An 18,625-nucleotide genomic window follows, 5' to 3' on the forward strand; every position below is an offset into this window, starting at 1 on the left:
ACGACATGAACTCACAATAAGCTCAAAACGTGACAGAGCTAATCCTTCAATGTCACCCAAATAACATGGAATGGTGTCTGTCAAGATGATTTCGGTAGCAAACAACGCCCATCGTTCAATTTAGCCTCCAGTCGGTTGTCCTACCGGACGAACGACCTTTCAGCCGACCGACCATATACCGTCGATCTCGGCAACCTTCCGTAATCCTGGCTATTTCACCATCAGTCATCACCTTGCGAGTGCCATTGGCTAGGATAAGGAAGCAAGGTTCGGCTACGTCTCGAGAGGTTGGTGGAGGGATCGGCAAAGCAGGCCGCCTCGGAAAAGTGACTCTTGATGCTTTTCCGACCCGGAGGTCACCCTACCCGTTCTTGAGATTGGTGGAACCGAAGCCTCGCCCTTGTCCTTGCTTCGTTAGCGCTGCAATCCTCTTCCCCAGACTGGCTTTCCCCGCATCCCCGCAAAGCGAACGGGGGCATTGAGATGAAGCCGTTCGGTCAGATGCCAGGTTTAGAAACGCCCCAACCAAGGATTCCCCGGTTGTGACTTTTGTGGTATAAAGTGTTGGGGAACCTTCTTCGAGGATTTGGAACATCAGACCTTCTCTCGACCGTATCACCCCGAGCAGGACTGTCCCCATTGTCCAACCATCTCAGCAATCATGGCACACGACGGCAAGAACAACATCTCGCATGTCGAGACGCGAGATGAAGAAGATCAGATTCAGAAGACGGATCAGAATGTCAAGCTCGACGCGTTTGGCGCCAGCGCAAAGACGGACCCCAAGGAGATTGCCCTCGTCAAGAAGCTGGACTGGTACATGATGGTCAGTGTCCGCGTCTTCTCTCAATTGAAGCTTATCTGACTCTCATCCTCAGCCCATTCTCTGGCTCATGTACTTTTTCAACTTCCTCGATCGCAACGCCATGATTAACGGACGACTGAACGGCCTCGAAGACGACCTAGGCCTCAAGGGCACTCAATACAACACCTGCGTGTCGATCCTCTTCGTAGGCTACCTCTGCGGCCAGATCCCCTCCAACATGATCCTCAACCGCGTGCGACCTTCGTGGTACATGGCTGGCTTCTGCATGGCTTGGTCCATCTTGTCTCTCCTGACGTACAAGGCGAACAGCTACGAGAGCATGCTGGTGTGCCGATTCCTGCTCGGAATTACAGAAGCGCCGTTTTATCCTGGTGCTCTTTACATGATCTCCATGTTCTACAACCGCAAGGAGATTGCGACGCGCATGTCCATTTTCTACACTGGAAACATGATGGCCAGCTCCTTTTCTGGTCTGATTGCGGCTCCCATCTTTGCGAAGCTTGATAAGGTCCATGGTCTGGCTGGTTGGCAATGGTAAGATGATGAGTGTCTTGAGCATTGAACTTATCTGACATTGAGAATACAGGCTCTTCATCATCCAGGGTGCCATTTCCATCGGCGTCGCCATCCTCGGTTTCTTCACCCTCCCCGACAGCCCCCTCAAGACGCGATGGCTTACCCCGAGGAACGGCAGCTGGCTCATGACCGTATCTGCCGCGATACTACCGGCCGTCGCGAGGGTACCTCTGTTTGGACTGGTCTCCGCGAGGCTGCTTCTGACTGGCGCACTTGGGTCTTCTGCCTGATGGACAACCTTCATCTTTCTGTACGTGATTGCTCGGCGAGAAACTATACAAACGGCATTCTGACTAGTGCAATAGGCCAACGGATTCAAGAACTTCCTTCCCACAGTCATCGAGACCCTCGGATATAACACCACCATCACGCTGGTCCTGACCTGCCCTCCTTACCTCTTCTCTGGTTTCGTCTCCATTGCCGTCTCCTGGTCATCAGGACGCTTCAATGAGCGAACCTGGCACACAACACTCAGCAAGGCCGTTGCAATTGTTGGTTTCGCCATGTGCTGCGCAACCCTCAACGTGCCCGTCCGCTTTGTGGGAATCATGCTCTTCGTCGGTGCCACATACGGCGTCAACAACATCATTCTCGGTTGGACAGCCTCTGTCGTCGGACAGACTGATGAAAAGAAGGCTGTTGCGATCGCAATGTGCAACACATTTGGCAACCTTGCTAGTGTTTACACTCCTTACCTGTGGCCCAAGTCTGCTGCTCCTCGCTACCTTCAACCCATGGTGGCTTGCATTGCTTTCTCAGCAGGCGTGTGCATTTGCGCGTGGGTGTTGAGGATTGCTCTGCAGCGACAGAACAAGAAGATCAGGGAGCAGAACCCTGAGGAGACCAACTTTTACGTCTACTGATGAGGGGTGAGGAGTGGTGGATCAGCGTCTTGGAGTATGGGCATGTGAGGCTGAGAGGAGGATACGGTGGATCGTTGAGAGACCATATATCTTTATGATCAGATATAGTAAAGCGTCACTATTCAATACATTCTATGATACCATTTGGGCTATGTTTGACAGTTTGCAGAAGTCTTGGTACAAACGGTGACTAGTAGTGATATTGAGCCATCTGTTCTCGAAATCTGTGTTACGTATACAGCCGTCCCCTAATTGGTTCACCAATATCGTGCTGTCTTGTACCAAAACTCAAATGCCCTATAATGTTCTTGACGTTGACGCGCTGTTTACCTCCAAGTACTTGCGCCCTCGCCCCCCCCCCCCCCCCCCAACGGAGATGGCTCTGTGATACATTCAGCAGGTATCGTTCTATGTCCAGATCACTAGGCCTTTGAGCGTGAGCTTCGATATCCGTGCTTCCCCGCTCTTGGATCTGTAGAGGCGCATTTGGAAGTGCTAGAAGGTGTTCCCTCTCGAATAGTGTTGATCCGCTGAACCTCTGAGCGGCCTCTTGATCGGATGAGCAGCCTTCGACTCGCCCCAAAGCTGACTTACATCTAGATTCGGACTCTGGGGCTGGCCTCTCAGAGGCGTCTATTGTTAAGTCTTCGAGGATGGGAACATGGCAAGCTGCAGACAAGACCAAAGAGCTGCTCACCGCAAGTGGCATTGGGCTCTTGATGGTGGGTCGTGTGAGGATCAAAGGTAGAATGGTCATGATAGAAACAGCGACCAGGAGCGCGAGCAACGCTGGAGCCGACCACCCAATCCCAATGAAGGCGTCGTCACTAAGTCTCGTCTGTCGTGCTAGGTTGAGGTCGACTGTCGGAGGTTCAAAGTATCCTAACGAATAGCTGAGCATCAGACACCGCGGCTTACACAGCACGGGACAACTTACCCCCTTCAAAAACAAAGACATATAGGGCTCTTGACACCAACCAGTGTAGAAAGATGCTTGCCGAGATCAAGGGTACGCTGTATCGATACGGCAATTGTAGTCTGAATGTCGATCGCTGCTGTCCTTGTGGTTCAGTCACTCGCAATGGGAGGTGTCTGTCCCGTATGAACTCCATTCCTTCTCGGCGCATAGACGAGTGAAAAGCGAGTTGTAGTTAAAGTAAAACAGCGAGAGGAGAAGCTGAGGCAAGTTGACTTTGAGAACGGCTGGTATAAACTCATTGGCGGTTGCTCCAGAGATATCGAGAACCCCGTTTTCCACGCTCTGTGAAAAGCTCTGGTTGCCGAGTGGATTTGAAGATTGCGAGAGAAAGAACATAGCAAAAAGAAACATGAAGTTGGTGATGAGGAGTACGTAGTTTCGAGCCCAGACCATTCCCTCGATTGACCTGGACCATCTCCGGCGTTCTGGGTGCCAATGCATTGGTGCACTAACAAAGGGGTAGCTCCTTTCACCCAGAACACCCTCATGCTCTCTATCCAAGAGGCATCGTCCAGTTGTGAAATTTTCAGGAGAGCATATAAAAGATGTGATAGCATCCCCGGGACAATAAATGGATCTTTGGGCAAATAGTGTAATACCATGAGGCAGAGGCCGGCTTTGAGACCGATAGATATGACAACAATCAGAAGTCCATTTGATACACAAACCTTGCATCTGGGGAGTTTCTGTGCCAGGCAGTATTCTAAGTCAACGTTCATTGCATCGCCGATTAGGTCAGGCGAAGTTGTGGATATGCCACCGAGAAACGAATTGGTGTACGTTGATGGAGCGGGAGGCTTTGGCCTCGTTTGGAAAGAGATGATTAATCTTTCCAAGTCACTAAAGGCAAGTGCCTTTATGCAGGTCTGCGAACATGATCGGTTTTGGTACATGCCGGACAACAACTGTGATCGGCATCTTGCAGTGTACCAGAGAGAGTTGGTCGCATTTGCAGGGACTTTCTGATGCCATCCATCTTTGGGCCCATCGGATACCCCGGTCAGATTGAAGATGGCGCTCTGCTTCCAACCTTGTGTATAATCGTCGGATGCCATGGAAGATAAGTTATTTGACTTGACAATCATGACGAGGTCGCCCAAGTCGACGCGCTCAGAACAGCGTTGATATTGGTCAAGACAATCAGAGGCTTCGAGCCTTTTCCAATCATGAGAATGATCGGCCGCAAACTTGATTCTCTTGGAAACATCGCTTTTTAGATCGAAGAATTTGGAAAAGGGCGGGTTTTGTCCATATCCGGGGACTCCAAGAAGTGATCTGCCAGAGCCGTCCACGGGTGGCAACACAACTACCCCAGGAGGGTAATATTTGGCACCGTAGATGAAACCCTCTGATGCGATTGTTAAGTTCCAGTCTGAGCTCATGTATTCAGTCTGAAAGATGGCGCTGTTGAAGAATAAATGAAATGAAGGGGAAAAGACGTGATGAACAAGAGCATCCAGAACACCAGTTTGATCCTGGGAGCTCGGTAGAGATTTCTGATCGACTGCACACCAATCTTCAGGGAAATATTGTCACTGTGGGCTTTATCGACCTCACTCCTTGTGGGTGATTCAGTACGCCCCTGCCTTCTTACCGAAGCAGGCTGAAGTGCGGCTTTTGGCTTCTGATAGCCCGAAAGCACGGGTCTGCCAGCCGAGATTTCGAAAGTGCCGAGGGCAGCTCCATTGGGAGTCAACGCTCATAGGGTTACAGTTATGTAGTTGGTGTCGTTGTAGTTGAGGATGCCCTCAGGGACGGGCAAGGAAGTCTGAGGGCCAATGTTGTTCATTACACGAATGGGGGTAACTGAATAGATGGTCTGAAAGCTACAATAGGACGAGAAAGAAATTGAGGTGGCTTACCGTATTTTCCAAATTGATAGCCGTTGACGTGAGGCTGACTGCGTCTATACCTAAGGCAGGCTGAAGGCGATACGCTCTTGGCCTTTATGTAAACATGTACCCCAGCCTCTACGCCACTGTGTTAGCATTGAAGTAGGATGCTATGATGTGTTGACAATGTGTTATTTCTTATAGTTGAAGCCCGGCCCTTGATGGGTTAACTGAGCTAGAAGATCGTACCTCAGCCTCCACCCCATCTTCCTAGAGCTGATGTGCATATCCAATATCTCCTTCCCTATGGCAATCTACGGAGCGAACATCGATGAAAGTAGGAGGCAGCCTAGGCAGCTGGGTGGGTTCCGGGCTGAGCTGACTCGAGAAGATGACACTGAGCAATGGGGATTTCATTTCCTAAGCACAACACCGTTCCGGCAAGGCTAAGAGGTTGATGTTGGGTGTTTTCGCGCACATGAGAAAGGCGCTGCTCAAGGCATAGGCGCTAGAAGCTACCTTGTCTAAAGCACCTTACACCATCAGGCATATGCCGAGAGGAACGACTCATGTTTAGCTGACGAGTACCCAGGAGTTTGTACCCTGTTTGATGTGATACTACTATAGCAGATGATCAAAGTGGCCATGGCATAAATGCACTGTGACTCACAAAACTTAAGAAGTGCTCGATGTAAACCGAGGTAATGCATGCCTAAAAGTTCCCAGCACCGGGACAAGGTTCATGCCCGAGATCACTAGCTTGTAATATTCAAGAGCACCTTCGGCGTTGGCCCTCCGTTGGTCCCATCTCGGAGGATCATTCAGCGAAGCCGCGAAGTCTGTATGTCCAGTCAGCTATTTTACGCTTACTGAAAAGTGGGATATTCGGACTCTAGTACACTTCGCTATCGTCAAGTCAGCTGTCTTTGCGCATGCCCCCCGCATTCTTAACCCTTTACGTTGCTAGGGTTCGAGGATCAAGGTAGCTCTTTCTCAGGGGGGCGGTTGGAGATGTCCGGGAGTTGCCATGGTCACCGTTGGTCAGGAGTTTCAAGCCTCAAGAGCTAACTTCTGAACATCTTCATTCTACCATGGGAGTCCAACAGTGAGATTCGTTCTGGTGTCAAAATACAACAAGTCGACATAAACAGATAGAGTCATAATAATAGTTACTATTATTCTCAACTACAACTCCAGCTCACGTCTGTTAGTCCTCCTTTTCCTCCTCCTCGTCGTTCGCTGCCACCTGCCGCCACTTAGTAAAGTATTTCCTCCAAGGGTGCTCCTCGACAAAACCCAGCATCTCTCGAATCTTCTTATTGCTCATCGGGGCTTCGTAGACATCTAGCTTCCTTGTAATGGGTGTTTCAGGGTAGAGGTGACGCAGAAACTCTGCTGTAGGAGTCGTGTTTGTGATTGAATCATTGGTAGCATTGAAGACCTGCCACCCCAGACCCTCAACCTCTAAACCACGATGCACCATCTGACCCAAGTCACGGGCATCTGTATAAGACCAGCCATGCACAGCCCATGAAGGTGCGTTGTAGATGTAGTCTTCGAAGAGATTGTCGTATTCATGGGGTTGGATGACAGCACCGATCCGCAAACAATAAATGTCCACCCCGAATCGAAGTGCAAGAGACTTTGCGACTGTCTCTCCCACCAATTTTGATAGCGCATAGGGATCCGTGGGACTTGGGTTCAAGGACTCGTCGATGGGAAACGATGGATAGTGCTGGACGCCTTGGGCATACGTGACGCCGTAAATGGTGACACTGCTGGCTAGGATGATCTTGCGGACACCGAGCTTGCAAGCTGCTTCGATGATATTATGAGATCCGAGGACATTGGAGCGAAAAATCTCGCTGTCAGGAGCCAAGAGTGGTCTGGGATAGCCAGCCAGGTGAATGACTGCATCTGGCGGAGAAGGCGGTCCAGCATCAAGAGGTTCTTTGAGCTTGAAGTTGCTGCTCAATGCGCTGAACACCTGGCCTGCGTCAGCCACGTCGCATTTGATGGTATGGACGGCTTCGTTGTCGAGTGGCTTCTGGTCAAGGTTGAGAACATGGTGACCGTGGCTTAGAAGAGATTGTATCACCCAGCGCCCGACGACGCCAGAGCCTCCGGTAACGATCACGCGTTTCCCCATTTTCCTATTGAAAAGTTGAAAGGGTGAACAGAACGACGAAAGAGAAGAATGGCTTGAGGCGCAATGTTATGTGCCCAAGCGACATCTTGTAAGACCCCAGGTGTCATGTTGTGCTATTGGGGCTTACACGGCCCATGGACATCCTCAAACCTTTCCTCATGAGCTTGATCCTTCTCGGGTATCGATTGCCGAACCGAACGGAAGTCGACGCGGGGAAGGGCTCGGTAGAGCAAAGAGCGAGCTGCATGCAGTTGGAGAAGCAACACTCATACTGGCCAGTAAGGAGGCATTCAATGCAATCACACAACTATTTTCTAGGCGGTTAAACGGATAAAATGCTTTCTACATGCCGACTTAGTTCGCGTGCATCCTCACGACACATCAACTGCCGAATAAAGCAAGATCACGCGCATGACGAGTGTCTCGGGGCGCACCACGCCGAGGTCCGGACAGTTCCTTCGGGGTGCCTTTCTCGACCGAGAATTTCCTCTTAGACTCTTGACTTCAATTCATTCTTTCCGATCTAGGCCAATTGTCTGGTACAAGAATCTTGATCCACTCAGATATCCCATCTCGAAATCACCCAACCACCCTTTCATTGCAATTCGTTACCATGTCAAGACAGTACCTCAACTTCCCCAGTCTCCCAGATAATGCGGAGAAGGACGGAAAACTGCGATTGAACCGACACTCCAGCTACATCACCAACGATCATGACTTTCCCGCTGCCAAGGTGAGTGAGCCGTCGAACCGTGGTCTTCGCCACGGCTGACGTGCTTTGAGACCATGCTGTACGCCGCCGGAGTACCGGACGAGCATACCATGCAAAACAGCCCGCAGGTTGGAATTGCTTCTGTCTGGTGGGAGGGGAACCCGTGCAAGTAAGCCGTCTCCCCCATTGACTGATTACGAAGCCTAGTTGACTTTGAGTCCTCTGTTAGCATGCATTGTAAGCTTTAAGCCGCCCAGGTTCCTCGCTAGGAGTACTAATCCAGTCTACCAAGTGCTCGAGATTGGAAAGGTGGCCAAGGAAGCAGTGATGAAGGAAGGATTTCTTGCCTGGCAGTACAATACAATTGGTGTCTCAGATGGCATTACGATGGGACATAACGGTGAGTAACTGCTTGAGACAACGACGAGGTGTATGGCTGACAGATTCAGGAATGCGGTTTTCACTGCAGTCCCGTGAAATTATTGCCGATAGCATCGAAACGGTCACCTGTGCCCAAAGCCATGACGCGTGCATCGCGATCCCAGGCTGCGACAAGAACATGCCGGGCTGTGTCATGGGAATCGCGAGGCACAATCGTCCCTCTGTGATAATATACGGCGGTACTCAGCGGGGAGGCTTCAGTAAGCTTTTGCAGCGGCCGATCGACATTAACACTTCATCCGAAGTCCGAGGCGCATACATACTGGGTAGGATGAACGAGTGGGCCAAGAGATCCGACTACACGCCCGAGGAGCTCATGTGCGATGTTGAGAAGAACGCGGTGCCAGGACCGGGAGCCTGTGGTGGAATGTACACTGCCAACAGTCTTGCCGTCGTCATCGAAGTTCTCGGTCTCTCTATCCCAGGGTCCTCCTCGTCACCGGCCAAATCTCCGACCAAGATGAGGGAATGCAGCTCCATGGGTAAGGTTATCCGAAATTGCCTTGAGAAGAACATTAGACCCAGCGACCTCTTGACCAGGAAGGCTTTTGAGAACGCTCTCACGATAATGATGTGTCTGGGAGGATCCACCAATTCAGTCCTCCACACTATTGCCATGGCCAAGACGGCTAACGTCGACCTCACGCTGGACGACTTTCAGCGGGCTTCCAACAAAACGCCCTACATCGCCAATATGCAACCAAGTGGACGATACAACATGGAGGATCTATACAACATCGGAGGGATCCCGTCAGTTGTCAAACTGTTGATCGCAGGAGGGCTTCTTCACGGCGACACGTTGACTGTAACAGGTCAGACGTTGGCAGAGAATGTGGAATCCTGGCCTTCCCTTCCTCAGGGGCAGGAGATTATACGATCTCTTGATGCTCCTATTAAACCCACAGGACACATCGAGATCTTACGGGGTAACATTGCCCCCGGAGGAGCTGTGGCCAAGATCACAGGGAAACAAGGCCTTCAGTTCACTGGCAAGGCGCGAGTATTTGATGGCGAGCAGGCTTTGTGTACCGCACTGGACAAAGGACAAGTGCCTCGTGATGAGAACATTGTCTTGGTCGTGCGGTATGAAGGTCCCAAAGGCGGCCCCGGTATGCCAGAGCAGCTAAGGGCGTCAGGGTCATTGATTGGCGGCAACTTTAAGAACGTTGCCCTCATTACAGACGGGAGATACTCTGGTGCTAGCCACGGGTTTATCGTCGGACACATTGTTCCGGAAGCAGCTGAAAGGGGACCTATCGCCATCGTCGAGGATGACGATGTGATCTGTATTGATGCAGTATCTCATCGCATCGACATGCTACACGTTACAGAGGAGGAAGCCAAGAGGCGCCTAGGCTGCCTGAAGCCGTTCGAGATGCCTGTTACGAGAGGGGCTCTTGCCAAGTACGCGCATCTGGTGAAGGATGCTTCTAGAGGAGCAGTCACGGATATTTTCTGAAGACAGGGCGGTCATTGAGGTTGATAATCGGCTGGAGTATCAAAACTACATGTATCCGTAGATAACTCCGAGATAAAACTGAGACCCATACGGACTAGCGTTAATTAATAATCCAGCCCTTCGTTAACTGCACCACCGGAGAAACTCGCCCCGTCTTTATCTCGCCCCTCCGGTAAGGCTGCAGCAGTTGAGGGGTTGGGCATCATCCTGCTTAAATCGCTTGCCTAATTCACCATTCTATTAGCGGTTGAGAGTCTTTTAGGACTTTGTCTAACATAATGGTCCTCATCGATGGTCATGAATTCCTAACGGTAGAAGAAAAGAGGCTGAAGGAGGATCGCGATCGTACCAAATACTGGAAGAAATGGGGGCCCTACGTTTCTGAGAGACAATGGGCTACAGGTGGGCTTCAGAAATACTAGCTCAAGACAGAAATGATCACTGACACGAAAGGCAGCTAGAGAAGATTACTCGTACGTCTCTCCCAAGTGACAAGAGAATAGTTGCTGATCTGTGACAAGCACCGATGGCAAGCCCTGGGCTTGTAAGTAACATCAGAATTATTCTCTGATTAAAACTAATGTTCCGCAAGACTTCACCCATGAAGATGCTCGCAAGCGCGCCTATCGGTGGGGAGAAGACGGCATTGCTGGCGTTTGCGACTCACATGGTTGGCTCAACATCGCATTCAGTTTCTGGAATGGCCAAGAGTGAGACCCTCAGTAACAGCATTATATCCCAGGCTCTAATAAGTATCAGCGAAATCCTGAAAGAACGACTTTTCGGAATATCGAGCGAGGAGGGAAACCATGGCCAGTCTATCAAGGAAGCTCATTTCCATATAGACAATGTCCCTACTGTCTGTCCACGCTATTCCTTCCGCAGACATTTTCTAACAGTTAGGCTATAGCATTCTTATATGAAGTACCTCTACAAGTATCCTCAGAAAGAGTTCCCCTACCGCAAGATCCTTGAAAATAGCCAACGTCCAAAGGATCAGGGGGAGTATACCTTGCTGGACACCGGCGTCTTCGAAAACGATGCCTACTGGGACATCTTCATCGAGGTTGCGAAAGGCGACGACGACCCTGAGGACCTTCACTTCCGTGTCTGCGCTTGGAACCGGGGCTATGAGCGTGCACCAATTCATATCATTCCTCAGGCGTGGTTCCGCAACACATGGGCATGGGGGCACGAACCCGACACCCCGGAAGAGAAGCCATCTCTCAAACTGATCGGGGAAGATTCGGTCCATGTTCGTCATAAATCACTTGGTGAACTTTTCTTGAATCATGCTCCATCCCCTGGCACTGGGGATAGTGGGGATGATGTGTTACCGAAGATGCTGTTCACCGAGAACGAGACCAACTTGGATGCCCTTGGACTCGGCACGAATAAAACACCCTACGTGAAGGACGGCTTTCATAAGCATATTGTCAACAAGGCTGCGGATGCTACCAACCCAAGCAAAACAGGAACCAAGTGTGCTTCTTGGTATGCCTTTGATGAGGATGGAGGTGTTACGCCCGGCGAGTGTGCCGTTGTTCGCTTCAAACTAATGCGCGAGGCTCTCATATATCTGGATGAGGAACTGTTTGACGATGTGATAGAGCGGCGGAGGGAAGAAGCTGATAAATTTTATTCTCGCCTCAGCCCGCTACCGATGTCTGATGATCTACGAAATATCCAGCGTCAGGCCTTCGCTGGCCTTCTGTGGTCCAAACAATACTATCATTTCAACTGGGAGGAGTGGGCGAAAGGAGACCCAACATCACCACCTTTCACGCGGAAGAACGTCCACAACAAGCAGGGCAAGCAGATTCATTGGGACCATGTTTTGTCAGTGAGAGACTCGTGGGAATATCCCTTCACAAACCCCTGGGACTCTGCGTTTGACTGTGTTGTCATGGCGATGATGGATCCAGACTTTGCCAGATACCAGCTGGATCTACTCACCAGGGAGAATTACATGCAGCCCAGCGGACAAATTCCTTCGAATGACTGCAACTTTGACGAAGTTGACCCTCCAGTGCTCGCTTGGGCTGCGTTCCGTGTCTTCAAGATAGAACGGAAGATGTATGGCCGCCAGGACTTGGAGTTCCTCGAAAATGTCTTCCAGAAGCTTCTGCTAAATTTCACCTGGTGGGTGAATAGGAAGGATACCGAAGGGAAGAATATATTTGAAGGCGGCTTCCTTGGCCTAGATAACATCGGGCCCTTTGATCGATCTGCTCCTTTACCAACGGGGGGAACTGCTGTTCTTCAGCAAGCGGATAGCACCGCGTGGATGGCCTTCTACTGCCTTTCGATGCTCAACATCGCTCTGGAGCTTGCCAAGTACCGTCGAAACTATGAGAGACTTGCCGCCAAGTTCTTTGAGCACTTCATCCTGATCAGTGATGCCATGGGCGACCTCTAGAACACCGAAGACGGCTTCTACTACGACGCGATTTCCTGGGGTGGTGGCAGGACTCGCCAACTGCGTGTCAGGTCGCTTGTTGGCCTTATTCCTCTCTTGGCTACGTTGACTCTAGAGCCAGAGATGACGAACAAAGTGCCTTGGTTCAAGAAGAGACTAGATTGGTTTATCGAGAACCGCTCAGATCTGGCCGAGAGAAACATTGCTAGTATAAGAAGACGTGGACAAGGCAATAGACTACTGCTAGCCCTGGCCAGCAAAGACCGGCTGGAGCGCATCCTCAAGAGACTCTTGGACGAAGAAGAGTTCTTTTCGGATCACGGCATCCGCTCCCTTTCGCGGTATCACAAGGACAACCCCTACTGCGTCACCTCGAATGGGAAGAAGTTCGAGGTCGGCTACCAGCCAGGCCAGTCTGATGGCAACACCAACTGGCGAGGCCCGATCTGGATGACCATCAACTTTCTACTGATGGAGTCTCTGCAGCGCTTTTATCTCTTCTACGGCCACTCGCTACAAGTTGAATGCCCAACGGGATCAGGAGATTACATGCATCTCGGCAAAGTCACCGAGGAGCTTCAACATCGCCTTCAGCATTTGTTTGCAAGATCCGACGATGGCAGGTGTCCCATCAACGCTGGAAACGATACACGCGACTTTGATCCGCACTGGAAAGACTATCGGTCTTTCTATGAGTTCTTCGATGGTGATACAGGCCAGGGACTGGGAGCTAATCATCACTGCGGATCATCGAGTCTCATCGCCAGGATAATCCACGACACGGGGTGAGTAGTTCCTCCCGGTAGAGAGTCTTAGTCTCAAAGCTAACTGTAAATGACAGACTCCTTTGTCGCTTGCCTCAAACTCCTCGCACAGCAAGCGTTGGCATGGAGCTTTACTTTGACGAGGTGTTTGGGAAGCCAAGATATCGCCACCCGCGGTCATCGTCTACACGAGCTTTTCAAGGTGATCAGTATTTCACCGAAGAGAGAGAAGATGGAGATGAAGCTGTGGAGGTCGATAATTCTAAGAAGGCCGAGGCCGATGCTCTTGTGGCCAAGTATGTGTCCGAGCAGCTCGAGAAGGTCAAGATTGGTGACTCTCCCTTGGATATCAAGGACGAGATCGAGACATGATGACAGAAGGGGAACCAAGAGGGTATAGAATAGACTTCTACTTCGAGCTCTATCTCTATCCCGTTGTCCACTTGACCTCTAGTGGTCAATCCTGAGACAGACTAATGCTCGACTCTGCCAACAATGCGTATTATACTCATTTTGTGATGAGTTAATACCCCAGGATGAATACATAGATGCCCGTATTGATGATTTACGAATAGTGAGAGCCAGTTGACTTCTCGAAAGTGAGTGATGATCTAACAGTCTTTACGACCATGGTGAGGCTGAATAACTCGGTAGAACCCATGCACAAACCCACCGAAGAGCTGGAGCCAATAGAACATCACCGTAAGCACGGCCCCGCTTGACGAGAACAAGGCCCCAGTCAGGCAGCCAACACTCGACCAACATCAAAACCGGGTTTGATAACGATTACGACGGCCACCATTGTAGGTCCCATAGGCTTGGACGAGATCATCTTTCTGAACGATATTGGTTGTCCTACACTCTCCTCCCAATGTCCACTGCCGATAACCCCCTTGACTGGGACGAGATTGGCGACATCGGCCATCCCGATCCCGAGTACGCCGAGTTTGGCTTTCACGACTTTGCAAAGGAGTGGAAAGACAGAATCCTACCATGGTACAGCTTTCGTGATAGTATGGGTCAAGCGGGGCGAATAAGCGATATTGCCTCGTTCTTGCGCACGTGGCTCTTCTTTGGGCTTCTGAAGGAGGTTCTTGGAGAAGATCTCGGTTCTGTCCAGCACCTGAAGACGAAGGGGCGCATCGACAAAGGCAAGGTGGTCAGGCAGATTGAGGAATGGAGAAGAAGAGAAATGGAGACCCCAACCGGCCGAACGAGCCGCCTAGCCCGAGTCCAGCTCGTCTTGACTGAAGCTCGATCTCTGGTAACAGAGATATGCTCCGTTGACGACGTTGTCGATACGGATACCGATCCGTGGAACAAGGATATTCCTCTATCACTGATGGTCTTGGGAGAGATGCTCACAGGGTACACGACCAGAATGCTATTGGAACTGAAGGAGGTTCGGATCCGAGGATGGCATATCGACGGCAACAGAGGCTGGGGTCAGACGTCTGCAGTTCTGAAGACCATGAAAGAGCAGTGGAACCGAGATACGGTCCGGATGCTCAGCGGCTCGCTTGGTGGCCACGCAACAGCGCAATTATACGCTCTACATCTGACGGCCAGCTCAAAGTCCCCACAAACCTCCCCTCAGGGCTGGGATGTTAGTGGCAAGGGGTATAACCAGGCACACAGCGACACCTGCGACCTCCACGACAATGAAGACCTTGTTGGACCCGACCAGGGTAAACTGGCCGAGGTTATTGGACGAGGCAAAATCCCACTAGTCAAGTACTCGCCTTCATCAGGGCAGATGGAGATTCTAGAGTTTGAACCCGGAACGAGGTACGCTATCATCTCTCATGTGTGGGCAGATGGATACGGCAACCCCAACGAGAACAAGATTCATAAATGCGTCCTCGAATTCTTTAACAAGCTGTTTCTTGATACACAAAATCTACTTCGCCGAAAGGATCCAGATCCAGAGCTTCCCTTCTGGATCGACACGCTGACGATCCCCGTCAACAACCCCGTTCAACGAAAGCGGGCAATTATGACCATGCACCACGCCTACACGAACGCGGACTTTATGGTAATTATCGACTCGGCTCTGGCAAAGATGGAAGTGGGCAAGTCATACTCAGAAACCGCCATGAAGATCTTTACAAGCCGCTGGATAGGAAGGCTATGGACTCTGCAGGAGGCATATCTAAGCAAGAAGCTGATCTTTCGATTCAACAAAAATGAACTGGTGGATATGGATCAGCTGGAGAGCAACTTCTTTACGAGCCACACCCTCGCAGACTCGATGGTGGCCGGGAAAGCTCGTAAGTACTTTGACCGCCTGCTTGGCTGGCAGAGGCAGAAGAGGATCTACGGCGTGCCGATATATGACAGCGTACTACTTGCGTCCGTATGGGAGGCTGTTCAGTGGCGCATGACAAGCCATGTCGTTCACGAGACGCAGGCTTTAGCCACTCTATTCGAGATCGAAGTCGACTTCCCTGATGACTTTGATCACAGTTCATGCGGTCCGCGATGCGGCGAGGCAACGGGAGGTCCGTGTCGAGATAACCTCGATAGGAGGATGACATGTTTTCTAGAGTCGCTCTACGATGCTTACCCAAACTCGATCCCTCCGGGAATCATATTTGTGCCCGGAAGAAGACTTACTGTCGAGGGCTTTGGATGGGCTCCCTGTACTTGGATGGTTGGGCAGAACGTCGGTCACGATGATCCCATCTTTACCCATACCACTGCAGCCGAATTGACCCTGAATGGTCTGCTTGTTCGATACCCAGGCTTTCTCCTTCGCTCATCTGAGAATCGTATATACGATCCGGTGGAGCAAAAGTTCGCGTTTCCCTGCGACATCCTCTTGCTCGAATGGTACTGCGTCCAGCCATGCGACGACAAGACGGAAGCTCTGCCCAAAATGGACGGCCTGGCCATAATATCCTCAAGAGAAGAAGTTAGAGAGGACAAAGTGATAGCTCTTCTTGTTTCAGTCAAAAAGACACGGCGTCCGAAGCTGTACGTGGAGATACTGCAGCGCGTCTGGATCTGGAGGGAAAGGGACCAGGCCCGGATCGAGGAACTGAGAAGGACGTTTTGGAATCACAAGGTTGCTGTCTGTGAGTACGGTGAGATCTTGAGTGGTGATCAGCAGTGGTGTATAGGGAAGCATAGGTGGGACCCTGCAAGGCTAGAGGAGGGCAACCGTCTTGACAGTACTCTGAGTCCCCTTTGAAGTTGTTAGCTGCCATATGGTACATTGATTCATGGACAGGCCTATGACGGAGTCTTGGCGGAAGTTTGAGGATTATCCTAGGTGATGTGACTTTTTATCATAACATGGTTGAGCATGACTGCGACTGTGAGTGGAGGTGGAGGATATCGAGGTTAGGTCGAGTCCAGACCAGAAGGCCTCGGCCGTTCGATCTACCAGCTAGCTTCCGGTTTGGACCACGCTATCGAGTCTCGGCCCGGCACGCTTGCCAAGCTTGTCACTGCCCGTCAACTATTGTCTTTGAATGCTCCCGGGAGAGAACGTGGTTGGAATTGGATGATAGGTGTGGACCGATCTAATGAGCAACTATTCAACGCCACTTTTTGTCTCGACACAGCCAGCGGCATCAGTGTTCAGGATCAAATTGCCGATTCAGCCAGCCACCCCGCCTTCCATCTAGACCACTCGACGAAACACATAAATTACTGTTGCCATGCGTTGAAGTTTATAACACCCAAAGCCAGGCGCAGCGCCGTCTTGTCTTCGTTTCCTTCTCCATTTAGTGAACCGAACCGCTAAGCCCTTACCAGCATCCACACAACCATGGCAGATTCATACACAACCAAGGTCCAGAACCTCCTCGCCGTTCTCGGCCGTGTGACCTTGCTGGACGAGACCCAGGTTGTATTGTCGCTACAGACGGCCTTCCTCACAACACCCTCAATGTCAACTCTCAAGACCTACTTCCAGGCGCCTCCAGCGTCGGGGTCTTGTACAATCGATGGTGTGGACCTGACAGGTCCTATTGAATCGCTGGGAAATGCGGCTATCGCTGCACAGATCGCCGACTGCTCGCTGGAATACGGTTTCAGCTCCATTGCCAATCGCGTAAGATCTGATTCAAAAATCTTTGGTGGAATCCAGCTGACAACAGACAGGACGTGGCAGTAAAGCTCCCGGGTGAATGGTTCAATACCATCATGCCGTGCATTTTCGGTGACCATATCAACCGTCAACTCCACGCAGATGGCCTGCTTCCACTACAGGTGCTGAGACAGGATAGCACCTTTGTGACATCCTTTGAGAGCGTTCTCGTCAGTCCACAGTTCGACCCGTTCCGTGGCCAAGGTGACTACTACTACGCAATGATGTGCTTGTTCGTCTACGTCTATCTGATCAAAGGTCCTGGCTTCGCACTGGACACCAAATTGGAGAGGTCTCCAGCCCTTACCATCATTCGAGCTTGGCAGAGCAACCTGACTGCACCAACTACTCCGAACCTCAGCTACCTTACTGCACTACAGGCTGACGTTATTTTCGACTCGTATACGCCTAGTGCCATCTATGGTCCCACTGGTAATGCCAATGCAACGCTACTAGACCTCGCCCAAGCGGTACAAAACGAGGGTTTTATGACAAACCTCACGGCTGACGCTTCAGCGGAACTTGAACCAGTGCCGACAAGCATTACTGACGGCTCGGTGTTTGCCGGCGTAGACGTTTCCCAATTCAGCCCGGTTAGCTACAGGCTTTGGAAGCATTGGATGAACACGCTCGATGACCAAAGCCCGGGCAATTTCTGGCGTGCTGGCATCATGGCAGCCGCAGCTCAGACCTTGGACAGCACCAATACTTTTGCGGTTCCTGGATCTACCGGGTCGAATATGACCATAATCCATTTTGCCACACATGGCAAGGACCTTGCAGATTGGTACAAGAACCATCAGGATGAACCCTACATGAATGGCGGCGTCAATCTGAACAACACGACGGAAACAGGAGCAGAGTCTGGGAATCAAGCTATGGGTTGCTTCATTGCCGGCACAAAGGTCGAAACATCGAGTGGATCGAAGGCGATTGAGGAATTGAGCGAGGGCGATCAGGTCTTGACCCGCTCCGGCGAGGCACAGCAATGGGGCACACGCAGCGACGAGGTTGTCGAGAACCCTTCCCCTGACACTTTGTACGGATTCAACGGGGAATCACCTTTCTTCACAGCGGGACACCCGTTCTTCACCACAACCGGCCTTCGTTCTGTCGATCCCCACACTGCCCGCAAGGAGAATCCATGGCTGGAAGTTGGCCAGCTCAAGCCTGGGCATGTGCTACTTCGCTTGAACGCTGAGAAGAAGTACGAGCGGGAGGTCATCAATTCTATCAACGTCTCTCAAAGCGATGTTGCCAGTGTGTACGGAGTGCACCTTCGGGAAGGGCTTCGGAGCTACCATGCCAATGGGTACCTAGTGGCCATCAACTATCCCGAGATTACGGCCGTGTCAATTACTCGGCAGCTGCAGACCTTTCCTCTCGCCGAAAGAGCCGCAATGCTTCAGAGTCTTAGTGTTCTAAAACCTTTGTTTGAGCGCTTTGGCGCTGGAACAGTCATGGACAAGTTGATAAAGGAAGCTGGCTCTGCCTGATGCAAGGTAGAAA

General features: G+C 51.2%; 7 protein-coding genes across 7 annotated transcripts; 6 read left to right on the plus strand and 1 right to left on the minus strand.

Moving 5' to 3' along the window:
• Positions 1-661: 661 nt before the first annotated feature.
• MRS44_015784 (uncharacterized protein) lies at positions 662-2,265 on the plus strand (the record flags this gene model as incomplete). The annotated part of the gene is made up of 4 exons (XM_065619352.1): positions 662-826; positions 879-1,360; positions 1,413-1,566; positions 1,708-2,265. The coding sequence occupies 4 exons, from the start codon at positions 662-664 to the stop codon at positions 2,263-2,265; spliced, it is 1,359 nt and encodes a 452-aa protein (XP_065475424.1).
• Positions 2,266-6,283: 4,018 nt separating this feature from the next.
• Positions 6,284-7,225, minus strand: MRS44_015785 (uncharacterized protein; the record flags this gene model as incomplete). The annotated part of the gene is made up of 1 exon (XM_046276771.2): positions 6,284-7,225. The coding sequence occupies one exon, from the start codon at positions 7,223-7,225 to the stop codon at positions 6,284-6,286; it is 942 nt and encodes a 313-aa protein (XP_046130066.2).
• A 613-nt stretch (positions 7,226-7,838) lies between these two features.
• On the plus strand, positions 7,839-9,837 carry MRS44_015786 (uncharacterized protein; the record flags this gene model as incomplete). The annotated part of the gene is made up of 4 exons (XM_065619353.1): positions 7,839-7,958; positions 8,009-8,106; positions 8,195-8,337; positions 8,387-9,837. The coding sequence occupies 4 exons, from the start codon at positions 7,839-7,841 to the stop codon at positions 9,835-9,837; spliced, it is 1,812 nt and encodes a 603-aa protein (XP_065475425.1).
• Positions 9,838-10,115: 278 nt separating this feature from the next.
• Positions 10,116-12,256, plus strand: MRS44_015787 (uncharacterized protein; the record flags this gene model as incomplete). The annotated part of the gene is made up of 6 exons (XM_046276769.2): positions 10,116-10,239; positions 10,295-10,310; positions 10,359-10,381; positions 10,430-10,547; positions 10,597-10,696; positions 10,748-12,256. The coding sequence occupies 6 exons, from the start codon at positions 10,116-10,118 to the stop codon at positions 12,254-12,256; spliced, it is 1,890 nt and encodes a 629-aa protein (XP_046130064.2).
• A 123-nt stretch (positions 12,257-12,379) lies between these two features.
• On the plus strand, positions 12,380-13,392 carry MRS44_015788 (uncharacterized protein; the record flags this gene model as incomplete). Its single annotated transcript, XM_065619354.1, has 2 exons — positions 12,380-13,041; positions 13,098-13,392. The coding sequence occupies 2 exons, from the start codon at positions 12,380-12,382 to the stop codon at positions 13,390-13,392; spliced, it is 957 nt and encodes a 318-aa protein (XP_065475426.1).
• A 499-nt stretch (positions 13,393-13,891) lies between these two features.
• MRS44_015789 (uncharacterized protein) lies at positions 13,892-16,213 on the plus strand (the record flags this gene model as incomplete). Its single annotated transcript, XM_046284180.2, has 1 exon — positions 13,892-16,213. One exon carries the CDS (start codon positions 13,892-13,894, stop codon positions 16,211-16,213), a length of 2,322 nt encoding a protein of 773 aa, XP_046130063.2.
• A 582-nt stretch (positions 16,214-16,795) lies between these two features.
• MRS44_015790 (uncharacterized protein) lies at positions 16,796-18,612 on the plus strand (the record flags this gene model as incomplete). Its single annotated transcript, XM_046282104.2, has 2 exons — positions 16,796-17,080; positions 17,131-18,612. The coding sequence occupies 2 exons, from the start codon at positions 16,796-16,798 to the stop codon at positions 18,610-18,612; spliced, it is 1,767 nt and encodes a 588-aa protein (XP_046130062.2).
• Between the last annotated feature and the right edge of the window lie 13 nt (positions 18,613-18,625).

This window comes from Fusarium solani (assembly GCF_023522795.1).
Source record: "Fusarium solani strain SB1 chromosome Unknown bctg00000011, whole genome shotgun sequence".
In the NCBI taxonomy this organism is placed as follows: domain Eukaryota; kingdom Fungi; phylum Ascomycota; class Sordariomycetes; order Hypocreales; family Nectriaceae; genus Fusarium; species Fusarium solani.